The following is a 15447-nucleotide window of genomic DNA, read 5'->3' as shown; positions in this document are numbered from 1 at the left end:
ATCTTCTCATCACGTACCCCCTGGCGGAAAGCAGTGATAATAGATGCATCGGAGATACGAGGAATGGTACCCCGTACCTTGGTGAAGCGCGAGATGAAGGCCCGGAGCATTTCTCCGGGTTTTTGCCGCACGGCGTGAAGGTGTGCCTCCACACCATGCTGCTGGTATGCGCTGGCGAAGTTCGCTGTGAACCTCGCACAGAGCTCCTCCCAGGACTGGATCATCCCGGGTGTGAGGTTCATGAGCCAAGTCCGGGCTGGCCCAGTCAAAGCTACATGAAAGTAGCTCGCCATGACGGCGCCGTTACCACCAGCTGCTGTGATGGCGGTAACGTACACCTGCAGGAATTCCGACGGGTTAGTGGTACCGTCGTACTTCTCCGGTAGGTGTGGGCGGAACTTGGACGGCCATGCCACGGCGCGGAGGTGCTCCGCCAGCGCAGCGCAGCCCACCCCAGCCACTGGTGCGCCAGGCTGTATCCCGGCGTTCACCGGGGGCTTGGGTGCCACCACGTCCAAGTCGGCGTTGAGATTGCGACCCTCAATGTTGAGACGGCGCTCTCGCGCCCTCTCGACGGAGATGCGGGCATCCTCTCCCGCACGCCGGCGGTTGAGCGCCGCCCGCAGGTCTTCTGTTTGTGCACCCCTCACGGTGGGGGAGCGCACGGATGCCGATGCACCGCCCTGACGCTGGCGGTAAGGTACCACCACATTGTCGGGCGGAGGTCGTTGCCCAGTCCTTGCAGAACTGGGGGAGGCCTGAGCCAGGTGGAGGAGACGGTCAATGTCGTCCTGCCACTGCCTCAGGGCGTCTGGCGAGGCTGCAGCAGCTGGGGGGTTACGAAGCAACTCCCTAGCCGCTGCCAGCGCTCCGCCGCTCGCAGCTTGTGAGGGGGCCCTTGATGGGCGCCCTGACTCTTGCCGGTGAGAAGCGCGCGCCTCCGCCGACGGTGGCTGCTCCACAGGCACAGTTGCCCCTGGAGCAGGAACGCGAGAGGCGTGTGGCGTGGAGGACGCCACACCCTCTGTCATCTCCACGTCGTCCACACGAACCATGGAGACGAGGAAGAGATGAACTGAAACCAGCTATAGCCCCTACCTGGCGCGCCAAATGTCGTGGTGCCGCAAACCACAACCGGGTGGCGGAAGGCACCCGCCTAAGCCCAGAGGGTGTGTACTCGGGGGTTATCTAGTCCTAGTTCGATCTCGTTCAAGAACACGATGAACACATCAAGATTTAGAGTGGTTTGGGCCGCCGGAGCGTAATACCCTACGTCCACTGTGTGTTGTATTGCCTTGCCTCGAGAGAGTTCGAGAGAGCTTGTGTGTCATGTGTTTGTTCCCCGCTTTTAGTGTACAGCGAACGCCTCCCTTTTATATCTCAAGGGAGGCGCGTACATGGCTGCTGGGTCCCCGACAGGTGGGCCCAACGATGTAGTATAAAATTACGTACTGTTCATACATTATGGCGTCGTAGGCAAAGGAGATCTCCCTCCTGGATTCCCTTGCCTGCTCCTGGAGTCCCCCGTTCATCATGTCCAGGCGCTGTCTTGTCGGAACGGTGCCAGATGTAGCTAGCGGCGTCGCCTGCCACGTAGCTGAACGGGCTGTGTAGCTTGCGGCGTAGGTGGCATGATGGAAAAGTGCCATGCCGTCGTATCCATTTAATGCAGCTGACGGGCTCTGCGCGGGTGCGGCACAGGCGGCTGCACTGTGTACCTTGGTAATACACGGTGCAGAGTGAGGCCTGACAAAATCTGTCCCGCATGCCGCGGCGGCAGAGCACGCCTCAACCATCTGCATTAAATGCGGTGGGTGGGCGAGTCTTCCAGCGGAAGGCTCGCGTACGAGCCCACGCCCGTGCCTCCGGGACACATGGCGGCTCCGGACCCCCGCACGGTAAGGGAGGTCCGGATGGACGCAGGAGGTCCTGGACCCCTATGGGAGGTCCGAGGCCTCGGCTGTCAACTCGGAGCTTCCCTTCCTTAGGGGCACGTGGCGTCTCCGAACCTATCCCCAGGCGGGGAACGGGTCTGGGGCCATTGGCCTGGTGAGGAAGGAGCCTGACCCGTGGGCCTGGCTACTCCGTCCTTTGCACAAAGTTACAGATAACTACGCGGGTCCTGCCTTGCCGTAGTAAGAGTGGGTACCCCTGCTACAGGGTACCGACAACAATCGTTATCGATAGTGAACATCAACTTCTTAATTAGTGGAGAAACCAGAACATTATTAAGATGTAAGGACAGAGATTATTGTTAACGTTTTAGAGCGTCACGAAAAGAATCCGCAAGCACACGAATATTGTCGAAGCTTTCACCCACGAGTATTCTAGAGTATCATATCCACAGGGAACGTGAGTGTATTATCTAAGGCTCGAATTCGTCCAAGGACACCACACTATCGAAGAGGTAAGGGATAAAGAGGATTTCTAAGGCTCAGAATCAAAGGTAATGTGGAGCTAACTAGTTGTTTACTTTGGGCTATCAGCTTCATCAGGATTAACCAGAAGTTTCAATAATAAGGCTATTGTCGTACACCCAAATGTGGAGGATTACGATGGCACAAAACAGGGTTGTCATCACCTGCAGGCTACCTCTACGAGCTGTGGGATGTCACAACAACCAAAGGTAGAGTCTAGTCTAGACACCACATCTACACCATCTTCTACTAACTCTAGAGTTGATAAAGAGCATCCATCTTTATCAGGAGTCCTACTCTAAAGGTATTCACCAAACTAGTGAATGATGGTCCCGTAAACAGCTAGGGACATAGCACTAACTTAACTAAGAAACTAAAGCACAAAGAGGGTCATGAACACTTACTATGATTGATAAGCATCCATCAAGATACAAGCTGGAGAAGAACATCGGGCGCCAACAACCTCAGCACCTCCCCATCTTCCCCTCACTCTCGTAGAGTTACAAATTGGAGAAGAGCGCCGACAACCGGCACCCCTTCTGATTACCTCTACCCCTAACCTTCCCCTAACTCTAAAAGTGAGAGAGGAGTGAATGTGTGAGATTGGTGTGGTGGTGGTGGTGTGTCCCTATTTTTACCCCCTCCCCTCATATTTATAGGGGTGAACCAGGGGGTCTCGGCCGAGGATTGGAGCTCTAGCACCTGGAACCGCCTTTGGTATCCAATCAGGAGACGACACGTGGAAGTGGAAGGTTGGTGGCGCCGACCATGGGCCCGGCCCAATCGGCCTCCCCTTTGGCGGTTGGGTTCTCCTGAGGTCCCATGTGTCAAATACACGTCCGCGGCCTTGTCTTAAGTCGGTTTACCCCCTCTGGTGGGCCCTCTAACCCGTGTGCTGCTGCATGTCGCGCTATGATTGGCCGAGAAGGTGTTGCCTTCGACTGAAGATGTGTTCATGCACATGGTTGTGTTTCCTTCTCATGTGAGGCTGTTCAGTGGGCCCTTTGATCCTTATGCTTGTTTGTAATTTGCTGGAAATTCATGCCTTAGATCATACTTGCTAATTTCTTGCATGTTTGGCCCAAATTTACCTGCACACATTTTCGGACCAGCACTATGAAACTTGTCAATAAATCATCATATGCTAACATTTATTCCCTTTGATGCTCATATTTTGCGCTATAATTGACGGTCAAAATGGGTCAAAATACACCATCAACAATGACTATATTACTGGCAGTTGTAATCAGAAAGCAAGAAACTGTTACCGACAACAGTGGATGTAGGAGTAGGATACCGCGAGGAGGTAAAGTGTGAAAGGAGATTGGAACAAGAAGACATGCAAGAAGAAGCACCTGAATCGAAATACCACTCATTGTTGTTATGCGGTTGGTTCAGTGACACGGTGCTGAATGTCGATGCCAAGGATTACTGGTCCCAAGAGGGGAGCCCAGCAATCAAGTTGTAGAAGCTCGGGGTGTGCGCAACCCACTGGCCAGTGTTCTCTAGGGCAGAAACAATCGACGTCGGCTACTGTGCAGGGGGTTGGATGAGCAGCACTTGCTGCTGCTAGGGGCACGCTTGGAAGGGCACGAGTGGGGGGCATGGGCGAAGCCACATCTGGATGGACCGGGTCCAGTGGTTGTAGAAGGAGGACCATGGTGCGCCCTCGGAGGTGGAGCTATACCTACCTTGGGCTGGCTGCCGGTCAACGCAAGCTGGCCTACCTGCTGCTGTCCAGAGTCATCGCGCTTGCTGCCACACTTGCTATGGCAGCTCTTGGATGAGGATGAAGGTGCACCTCTAGAGCCCTTGCTGCTAGCGAGGGCCGGAGGCGGGGCAGGGTTCGAGGTCGAGGAGACTGACGCAGTGGTGGAGGTGACGAGAGCCGTCGACTGGGACAACACATGATGCTCCATCATGAGCTCCTCGAGAAGGAGGTCAGCATTGGCGTCGGTGAAGGAGGGGAAGGGGCGCCCACGCCGGAGGTGCATCCCGACATTCCTAAAATGCTCATTCAAGCTGCGGATGAGATGAAGGACTAGGGTGCGGTCATTGATGGCCTCATCCAAGTCGCCAAGCATGTCCGCCATGCACTTGATTTCCTTGCTGTACTTAGCGATGGACAGGTCGCCTTGTACATAGTTTTGGAACTTGGCCTCAAGGAGCATGGCGTGGGTCTCACAGTTGTTGATGAACTGGGACTCCACAGCAAGCCATGCATCGCGCACACTGGAGTAACCGTCCGAGATCGTCTCAGCGAGGTCGTTGGTGATGGTACGAGGATACAAGACTTGACAACGTAATCCATGCGCTGCCAGTCCGAGAAGGTGGGCGCCCAAGTGTCCTGTAGAACATGATCCTGCAAGGAATACTTCACGATGGTGAGGAGAAAGTTGATCATGCCACCGGTTGTTTGGCAGCATTGAGGTCGAGGACGGTCAGAACCAAGGCCCGGATGTTCTGGATCACAATGGCTTGGGCGTGGAGACTGGCGATCGCCGTGGCTTCCTAAAGAAGAAGGGCTTGATGAAGATTGCAATGGTCAGAGACCTGGAAGTCGAGATCGGAGAAGAGGGCGTCCTCATTGGAGGGAAGGTCATCGGCGTCGGGGTCTCTGGCGGCGGCGTGCTCCTGCTCAGCGTGAGCCAGAGCGTCGCGCGCACGAGCCGGGTTGGCATCGCATCCTAGGACAGCAGCCTGGGCCTCCTTCTTGGTGGCGGCGGCGCACTTCAGGGCGGCGCGACGCACCTCCTTCGCGCAAGCATGCAGCAGCATCGGCGTCGGACGTCGTGGCCTTGGTGGTGACGGCCTTCGCCTTGGCGTCGGCAGCGGCTTGCGCCTTGGTGTCAGCATCCGCCTTCTCCATGGCTCGATGTAGTCAGCAACGGCCGAACGCAAGGATAGGGGAGGCTTTCCAATCATCACGGCCCGGCGAGAGGCTAGCGCAAGGCAGCAGCGCTGCCACAGAAGGCGCGCAGGATGCGGCCGATGATGCACGATAGGTCAGCAGAAGATGAATCAGGTTGAGAAATCGGACTCCGTGCTACCATAAAAGAATATGTGGCTCGGGAGAACTGGTAGATTAAGGGTCTGTTTGGTTGGGCTGGGGCTATCAAAAAAACTATTGTGAGCTGTGATAGTGGAAAAAGCTGTTGTAAGTTGTGAACAGTGAAAAGGTTGAAAGTCGTTTGGCTATAAGCTATTGTGTGTTGTGGCTTTGGTATAAATATCAATAATGCCCCTGAAATTGATCATTAAAGTCTTTATTGTTCACTGATTCCCATATAATTGAATATATTTAGAAGAGAAATTTAATTATTTATAAGTTTACATCTAACATTAACATAGGGTCCATATATGCATCCAACATCCTTATCTTCAGTAGCCTTGCGTTTCTTTTTCCTTGTTTTGATTTCTTTAATGCAGCCAACTTGACATCATCATTATCCGGTTCTTTTTTAGCCTCATTCATACTCCCTCTATATCGCTAAAGGAATCGTTTTGAGTTTGTCTTAAATCAAACATTTTTAGCTTTAACTATAAATAAGTTCTTTTGGATTGAGTTTGAAAATATGAAAGCGATGTAGATAAATTCATCTTGAAATGTAGTTTCGTAAAAATATATATTGACTATATTTTATAAACATTTTATATAAAAAATAGTTGTCAAAGTTGTTTTTGAAGACCATGTAATATCCAAACGACTTCCTTTACCAAACTAGAGGGAGTATCTCATCGTCAGGCTGTAGGGGACCCCGTGCGCCAAGGTCAACGAGAAGAGCAGGAGGGGCCGTGCCCGGGAGGGGAGGCGGAGCCGCAGCCTGCACCCGGCCGCCATCGTGCCGCATGCGCCCGGGCACCCTCACGCCGCGCAAGGACCTAAGCGGGGCTATGGCCGAGGGCCTCGCGCCGCCCTCATTCGTGCGCTTGCTCCCTCGGGCAAGAGCCGAGAAGTGCGGCACAGATCTACCACCGTCGGAGCCGGGAAGCTGCCCAAAACTGCCGCCACCCAGATCCGCACTGGCCGAGCGAAACCCTAGCGGAGCTGTGCATGCGAGAGGATGTAGTCGGGGAGGGAGAGCGGAGCCCAGAAGTTCTGGTTGCCGAAAGAAAAAGGGGAGAGGAGAAAGAAATGATGAAATGGCATGCATAAACGATGGTAGGTGGGTAACTTTCGCGAAAACTACCCTTCACAGCTGATGAAAGCAGGGCAGGCTGGCAGCGAGAATTGTACAGGCAAAAAACTATTTTCTCTAAAAGCACCTGTTCGGTTGGCTTTTCGGCTTTGGCTGGAAGGCACAACCTCAAAATGCCCAACCAAACAGACCCTAATTAATGGAGGGGTTGCCTAGTACATATATAGATAAGCATGACATACGTTTTATAGAACAGTACCCAATCAACGGACCGTACAAGGCAGCACAGCCGCCAGGCTGGTGCGCCATGGCGCAAAGGCCAGCCCAAATGCTGCTTCACAGATTTCAATCTACAAATTTTCTTAACTTGTTGATTAAACCGCATATATGGGATATGGAAGAGTTAAGTTATTTGTCTAATACTTGAGCAATGCTGTTCGGGCTGCACCCACAGCAAATTCATAGACAAAGAAAAAAAAAAGAAGCAATGAACAAAACCGACCATCATTTTGTAAACAGCAGTTAAACAGCAGCATTTTACTCGCGCTTGGTACCATTCAACTGTCGACCACTAAAAGCTAAGGGCAAAAACGGGCATGCGATTTACAATGCAGATCTTTAAAACATGGCATTTCATTTGATGCTCCAATCTCTAGCTCTAAATTCTGAAAGAAAAAGCTCGGCTCTTTCTGCACTGAATCATCCCCCCGTCAAATCATTGGAGCTCATCTGAAGTGCATCTGTTTTGGGATTTCAATGTTCTGATTGCTTCAAAGAAAGACTGCTAGGGCAACTGAACATCACTGCTGGCCCCAAATGGATGATGTATTATTCCTATTGCTCCTCTCAGGAAACTGTCTTTGTGGCCCCGATTGTGGTTTACTAGCTTGTTCCTTCCTTGATGGAAATGCAAGCGACAGGGAGAGGGGACCTGTTATATCAGTTGACAGGTTTTCTTCCCCAGCTTGCTTGTCTCCAACCTTTGATGGAACAGGTCCCAGCGACTCATCATCATCTGAAGATGGAATATTTACAATATTCTCAGATACTGTGTCATCCACTGCATTTAGATCTAGTGGAAATACACACTTTGTATCACTGCTGGAGGATCCAGCCATCGAATTATTAGTACTGACATCATCCACAGACGAAGCGGCAACGGGATGCACCTTAAATGATAACCTTCCATTGTTGATATTCTCACTTAAACCAGAGTTTGTAGTAACTACAGTATCCAATTTGACTTTCTTATGCTCGAGCACTCCATCAACTTCATCCAATTTGACTTTCTTATGCTCGAGCACTCCATCAACTTCAGCACCTCCATTGGCCATCTCAATATTTCTTTTGCGTGCACCACCTGATCCATGTGCATATAGTGCTCCTGTTATCTCACTGGAATTTACATGGTCTATATCCATGGGGTCCTCTGCATCGTTAAGGTTGATAATTGTGCCCTCCTTGCCAAGTTCTTTAACAAGATAAAGTAAAAAAAGTTACAAAAATGTGGGTGATAAATAATGAACTCCTACTATGATGGGGAACACAGTTACCTTTCTGATGGGTTGAGACGGAACAAGCAACAGACACTGTGTTCACATCAAAATCTCTTTCACTAGAAGTACCACCAAAACTGTCCAATTTTTTAACATCAAGCCTCTGCACGTGTGTAAAAAAAATGTTACTTTCAGATAGTGCTATGATGGACCATCTAAATAATCATGTAAAACTGATTTGATACAATGCCAGTTGTCATAAAGGCATACGAAACTCCCAAGCAGTTCGCCAACAAAGTCATGACGAGAACTTTCTAGAAGTTCATGAATACAACTATGTAGAAAAACAGTTCAACAAGCATGAGCTATCATCAGACAGAACTAGATATAAGTACTCACCTGTTCTTTTATTTCTTTAGCCATGGCAGAGGGACCCATAGCACCATTGCTATTTGTTGAATCCAGATCATCATTAGCTCTTCCACTCACAGGCTGATTAATAGAGTCCTCTCCATTCAAACACACCTCATGATTGGCTTCCAAACTCGACTTAACCAAAATGGTGTGCTGTTCAGCAAAACTATTCCTGTCTTTTGAGAATGAAAGACTAGATGACAAAACAGAGGTACTGGGAACCACAGCCTGGGGATCCTCATTAAAATTAGGTTCCAGCTTAGTTGTCGGTACATCAGATGGAAGGTTTGAGCAATCTTTTCGGCTAACTCTGAATACACCCCATAGAAAATAGAACATATTCCACCCTTAGACAGAATAAGAATATGATCAAGTCACCAATCACAATAAAACCTGTCACGAGATAAAATAAAACTTCAAGTTTTTTGAAGAATTCTTACTTTGGAAGTTCTTTGACAGGATATTGGAAGGGAATATAAGCAACTCAACGGCGCCAACACTTCCTCTGAGAACTAAATCATTCTTCAGCATATTTTCAACTAATTTACTGTAGTGGTTTTCATAGCTGCAAAAATATGAGCTATTTAAATTAGAGTTTCAAATTATGCAATACGAAGTATGAACGACTGAAATAAATATGAATAAGGAGAAAAACTGCAAGGAACACACCTCTGAACATCTCTAGCAAAGAAGAAAAGACCAACATTTTCATATGTTGGACCATTTTCTTGAAATTGGGTTGGCCATGAATTCTGCCGAGGTACTTCCTCAAGCTGGACATTAGAAGGGAATTTCTTTGCTACTTCCAGCACTGACTGTGAAGCAGAACATGATAAGTGGGCTTGGAAACCATCACATAGCTCAGGTGATTTTCCAGTCCTCCGCAGCTCAAAACCACCTCTATTAAGACAAGAAAAAAGAAGTTAAAATGCATATGATGATAAATCTAGATAACATTATAACTAGCAAACAATGCACATCAGTCAGTGATAATCAGGTCTACAAAAAAATAGAATGAACCATGAAGCACACTTGAGATCATTGAAACATAGAAAGCATGTGAAAGCATTATCCAATAAGGGATTCTTAGTTGAATTGTAGATTGGCAATGGCATGTACAGGGACTTATTAATATATTTAAAATGTTTAAGTTAATAATTCCACATATGGGATCGAACGGAAAGAGTATCCATACTGCCATATCCAGTCCAGCTCTGGGACAGTTGAAGCCATTGGTTCATCACCAGTTGAAAAGGCTTGAGCAGATTCATCCCTTCGATCACTTGGCATCGTACGACCATTGTCAGCAGAGATTCCTGTTGCGGCAGATAAAGTGGTATGCTCATCTTTGAACTTCAGCTTGCTAGAATCTACTGAAGCTGACAATGGGGAGGGCTTTTTCACATGGCTGAATGAGGCAGGTAAAACATCTTTAGGCCCATATAATGGATTCTGATAAGTACCACATTTTAGGATTTGCTCTGACTGATTCCCTGGTCTGGAGGCATCTTTTTCAGTAGCCGCTGATGTACTAGTTTCAGACATTCTATTTCTTTTGGCAGATGCATCCTTCAAGTTTCGCTCGCTCAAAGGTTTTACAGCAGACACACGAAGTTTGTCAACGGCACAAAATTGTGTAGAATGGCCTGCTTCATTACATCTTTGGCAACGGATTGTGCGATTACTGCTAGAAGCACCCTGTTTGAACCCAATGGCATCCTTTGTTTTAGTATCCCGATGTGAAGGATCTGAGTTTTGAGTTACTTTTCTCTGAGCACCTGGGCCAAGAATACCACCCGAGGATCTTTCAGCATTAGGTAGTATTGTACTTCCAGCCAATTTTGCTAAAACTGGCTTATTTAGTTCACTGTTTCCTGAAAGAACAAATTAATGTTACTCTACAATAAATTCAAACCAATTAGAAAAATAAATAATGTATGACACATTAAAAAATGATGAGATGCATGAGAAAGGAGGGGATAAGGAAATTTATCGATATATATAACTTTTACAACCATGTAAATGTTATTTGAGTCAGTTATGCTATTACCTGTAGCTACGGGCTGAGATGTAGCATCAGTTTTTGAAATAACAGGAGCAACCATTGAAGCAGTAGTGGAGGGACTCCCCAATATAGAAGAACTTTGATCATTTGTTACATTTTGGCTCATCAGCTGATTCGCCACCCTTGGCTCCTCAGCAAGTGTGATGGAAGACTTTGCCTTGTTTGCTGCCTCACAAGGTTTAGGCTTTTTGAAGGTTGCCGGCTTAGTAGTCATGCTGATTGGCACTTCCTTTTTAATGATAGAAGACCAAGATTCCTTCAAATTTTTGGGCTTCTGAGGAACTTCGTTTAATAGCTGTTTCACTTTGGGAACCTTTGAGTTGTTGAAAGAAGTGGATTTGGTAAGTTGACCTGAAGTAAACCTTGATTAGTACAGTTTCATCTAGTGGCATGTCTTTAGGGCAAACCCCAGCCGTACCAAACATTGAACATTCAGGAATTTATGTAAAGAGTCTACATCTGAAAATAATGATATTAACAATTTACCTCGAGCTTGTGTTGCTTGATTCTTTGGAGCTTTAGACGCCAACAAGGTTCCCACTAGACTAGGTTGCTTTCCTTTGTCAGCATCATACCCGAATGAGCTCTCGCGTGAAGATGGCATTCTCGTTCTGGAGTCAGCCCCCATGTAAACGCCACCGGTTTCAGAAAAAGTGTCTCGAATTGTGGATGTAATTGCAGCATCTTCTTCCATCCTGTTTTTGATTGTATCATTCCCCTTATTTGGGGTATCTGACTCTTTGTTGCCTACATTTTCAGCCTCCAATTCAGTGTCGGAAGAACTTCTGCTCTTTGCAGCAATGGCAGGTTTGTTCATTTCTCCTTCAAAGGACTGCCCTTTTGAAGTACCAACCTTCACCTCAGATTTTTCTAGTTTCTTCTTTTCAGATTCTACCGCAGTTTGGCAGTCTTCACACAACCACTCACTCTCTGGAACATCTTCCATCATTACCCGCATACAATACCTGAAGTAAAGAAGGGACATGAAAAAAAAACTCAGCATATTTGCAGTTCTTTATGTAAACAAAAGATGAAAAGGTGCAATTTCTTCCTGCCCGGAGGTATATGAACAATGGTTATAATTGTGTAAACTTATTATAAGTACATTGGCATGCCTAATTTTGCCTTTAGCCTTCCAGTTAGAAACTAAAAATCAGAAAACAGGAAATGAGCAACTTTAAGCATTACCATACACAATACCCAAATGCAATTGAACAGTTGTATAGAAAAGAAAGCAATGCAGCAAAGAAATATTACGTATGCTCTGCGCCGTCATTGCATCTGCTACACACAGCAAGCTTCTCCTCCTCACCAACATCTCCACAAATGTCACACACCTTCACCTATTGTTTTTAAACAAGTTATTACACAGTTCAGGCAATTCAAAACTAAGGCCATTATTCAATCACAGAAAGAAGAAAATGAGAAAGTAACCCAATCTTGCAACCAATTGAAGTCTAGAGCCATAAATAACATAACAGAAGTTTAAGGTTCACAACTCACATCTTCAACTTCTTCTGAACTTTTATCATCAGAGGATGTGGTATTCACTTGTGTATCAGATACCTGCTGGATATTGAACATTTACAACAAACTTAGTTGCAAATACAAATTGAAGGTGTACTTTTAGATACACTATATGTTTGGATATGAAACAAAAAAATCACTTCAAGATGCATGATAACTTTGCGATAATAAGGCTGTAACCATATATAAAATGAAAAGGCTGGAACAGATAAATCTATTAGACCAAGGAACTCACATCATCCTTGATTTCGTGAGAGCTTCTTTCGCCATCAACATCCTTATTCACAACAGCCATTTGTCCATGAGAATCATCTTCATCTGCACCTTCCTGTTCCAAATGAGATGCACCTTGCCTGCTTCTTGATGAGCTTCGAGAAACCTTCTGTGTGGTTTGAGAGCTACTCTTTTGGAGGATGTCTTTAGAGTTTGTTGAATGGACTTGTTCTTCTGAAGCCAAGGTTGGACTATCAGAATTACCTGACTGGCCTGTCTTCTGTAAGCCATCACTAGTTGTCCCATCCACACACTCCTCGCTGTGCATATCAGACTGATTTTTACCAACCTGTCCTTCATCTGTACCATCAATGTCATTGTCTGCATCATCACTGTCAATCTCCTTATCCACCTTTTTATCACGCAATCTTTTAGAAGATGGAGGTGCTCTTTTCCCCCTTTTCTTCCTTACAGCCACATTAGATGTGTTCTTAATCTCAGAGATCCATGAAACAACATTATTGCGACGGTCTGAGCTACGTGCCGCCCGATCTGCGTTCCTTACTGAACAGAAATAACCGTTAGTTGTATTGTTGATTCTGATTCTGTTTAGAGTGAAAGACCTCTAAGATACATATGGGATGAGAAGGGAAGAAAGCATACATCGCATGTCCTTTATTAAGATTTATGAAAATTCTGGCTCACAAGTGTCCTTCCTTCCCAGTGAGGAAAATTTCCCTATTAATTCCAACACAAAGTAAATAACAGATTCTTGGCTAATAAACATAGGAAGAAATAAGAGAAAAATGAAAGAAAAACTTGACAAACTAAAGTATAAACATGTTAACTAATAGTAATGATAAATATGCAAATTGTAGGTAAATCCAGACAACGTTTTGAAGCAAATACAGATTTGATATATTATGTATTTGCAGCAAACCTTGTGCATGTACCGATTAGCCTCGTTTTCTGCGAGATGTGAAAAATATGTGCAGGCAGAGTAACAAGTCCTCCAGAACTATTGACTACAGCAAAAATTATGATCACAGCTGAATATATATAAATATATAGAGAAACTTTTGTGCCTGTATCTATGATCATAGATTTGTGAAAATAGCTGTAACCTAGGTATTCTTGTGCCTATATGTTGTGTTCCCCCAAATATGTATTCCATCCTTCTGCATTGCCTAGGCCTTGGCTACCTACTCTGTGATCAATCTCATTCAACTAAATAACACGAATATAATGGTCACAGAATCTTGTTCCTGTAGATTAAAACGGAAATACCAGAGAGCGCTAACTCTAGCTAATAACAACATGCAGCACATAGCTACCCATGTAGAGATGCCATACCAATGATGAAAGCCCAGGTAACTTTTCAGGTAGCTTGAGCACTTGCAATTATGCATATCAGATATTAGAAGATGGTGCTGGTGCAACCGTATAAGCAACAATTTGATAGAAATGATGTGTGGATACACATAAGTGGTGTGTATGCGGACATTGATCTAACACATAAGTGGTGTGTAAGCGGACATTGATCTACATGCGTCAAGAAATTGATGGCCGCAGGCCTGAAGCTTATGTAGTAATCCTATTACATACCTGCAATTCTTGTTTTGACAGTTCATCGAAGTGCATATGACTGTAGATACGTTATCCATTAACTTTCAGATCCTAAGAAGTTTAATTCAGCTAACGAGTTGCCGAGTTGGGATGTTTAATAAATTCAAGCATAATGATAGAACACCTCTCAACACCTCACTGAAATAATGGATAGCTCAAGCGACCAACCACATGTGCCACAATCATCCTAATCTTAGTGCACAGTGCATCCGCGGATCAGTTGATTTTTACGAAAATTTGCGACAAGCACGTAGAACTGGGGAATAGGGCGGCCTGACCTCGTGAACTGGGGAACGCCTAGTCGGAGTAGCGAGATGAGGAGGCAGCTGTCGATCCTTGTGGCTTAGATGAGGGGTAGCTACCGGTGCTGGCGTCTGGGAGGAAGGAAAGAGGCCGGAACGGACGGGGGGGAGACCGGACTTCGCTTGAAGAGTCGGAGGAGATAGCCAACGACGGCGGGGAGCAGAGGTCGCCGACCTGAAGACTAGCGGAGCGGAGGAACGAGTTCCGGTCGGCCGGATCGGGAAATCGAAGGCGTCAGGTGGCAGAGGAAGGCGGCGGAATCCCGTTTTCCTCCGTAGAACCCACCGGCGGCGGCAACCACGGGTAGCGGCGGACCTAGCAGCTGGCGATTAGGGTTATTGTGGGAGAAGAGCGTTGAGGGAGAACAGGGACGAACGGGGTTGGGAATCGAAGGGATACGGGGTCGGAGGAGAGGGGACCGAGGGAGCGGGCGGCGCTAGCGAACCCTAGTCGACATGCCGTCGAGGAAGCGCTCGAGAAAGACGGGGACGGAGGCGAGTCGGGAGAGACGAGGCACGGATGGAAACGGTTTCTGTTTTTTCGCCGCAGAAATTATTATTAATTTGTCGGAAATAATCTTTTTACCACCTGTCCCAATTTTATAAGAGAAATTGGTCTGTGGCACATCCTCAAATGGTGATTTTGTGCATAGCACACTCCACTCTTTAAAATTGTGCACAGCACACTCCATTCTTTGATTTTTGTCTCCAACACACCGCAGCACATAAAAGGTCTTCTTTGGCCTTGCAAAAACCGGGCCCACCCGTCAGCTCTCACCCTCTCCCCCGTCAGCAAGGCCGGCGACGGCGCCTCCAAGGCCGATGTGGCTGCAGCAGGCCATCGGGGCAGGCACGGGCAGCATGGCGGCACAGGCGCCTGAGCTCCGGCGTCACGGTCCGGCGCGTGCATCGGCAGCAGCGGCGCGCGGCGAGGCAGGCGAGGTGGGCGCAGCGCTCGACGAGGCAGGCCCCTGACGGCCTCCAGCGAGCCGTAGGGCCGCACCGCCCTTCCTCTGCTCCCTCTCCCTGCGAGGCGCGCCGGCCTTGGAGCTCGCCGGGTAGTAGTTGGGGCGGGGCAGCTGGTGGACGGATGGCGCCCCCCTCCATCCTCTCCCTCGCCGGCGGCGGACGGCCGCCTGGGGCGTCGGCAGAGCTCGGTGCACGAGCACCTCGCCCCTCCGCTCCCTCGCGCGCCGGCCGCCGAAGCTGCAGCTTGCGCACAGTGGCCGGCGGCGTGGATCCGCCTCC

General features: G+C 47.7%; 1 protein-coding gene across 5 annotated transcripts; it reads right to left on the bottom strand.

Moving 5' to 3' along the window:
• Positions 1-7035: 7035 nt before the first annotated feature.
• On the bottom strand, positions 7036-14764 carry LOC120660154. Of its 5 annotated transcripts, XM_039938530.1 has the most exons (14): positions 14176-14734; positions 12935-13009; positions 12294-12835; positions 12035-12100; positions 11789-11874; positions 11018-11496; positions 10517-10882; positions 9662-10340; positions 9136-9366; positions 8907-9031; positions 8452-8813; positions 8110-8215; positions 7838-8027; positions 7036-7795 (listed from the first exon to the last, which is right to left on the bottom strand). In XM_039938530.1, exons 2-14 carry the CDS (start codon positions 12939-12941, stop codon positions 7357-7359), a joined length of 3678 nt encoding a protein of 1225 aa, XP_039794464.1. In that variant the 5' UTR covers positions 12942-13009; positions 14176-14734; the 3' UTR covers positions 7036-7356. The 5 variants fall into 5 exon arrangements, with proteins under 5 accessions (XP_039794464.1, XP_039794462.1, XP_039794460.1 ...); XM_039938528.1 differs by having other exon boundaries at positions 7037-8027; positions 12035-12097; positions 14176-14728; XM_039938526.1 differs by having other exon boundaries at positions 7038-8027.
• Positions 14765-15447: the final 683 nt, after the last annotated feature.

Source organism: Panicum virgatum, chromosome 2N (assembly GCF_016808335.1).
Source record: "Panicum virgatum strain AP13 chromosome 2N, P.virgatum_v5, whole genome shotgun sequence".
Classification (NCBI taxonomy): Eukaryota; Viridiplantae; Streptophyta; class Magnoliopsida; order Poales; family Poaceae; genus Panicum; species Panicum virgatum.
This window is presented reverse-complemented; position numbering and strand designations above follow the sequence as displayed.

Bases quoted from the DNA above. Each gene is read 5' to 3' on its own strand.
- LOC120660154 (XM_039938526.1), bottom strand. The intron at 10,883-11,017 runs GTAAATTGTTAA...GGTTTACTTCAG, and splicing joins TCAAGCAACACAAGCTCGAG to GTCAACTTACCAAATCCACT. The intron at 9,367-9,661 runs GTATGGATACTC...TTGTCTTAATAG, and splicing joins GAGCTGGACTGGATATGGCA to AGGTGGTTTTGAGCTGCGGA.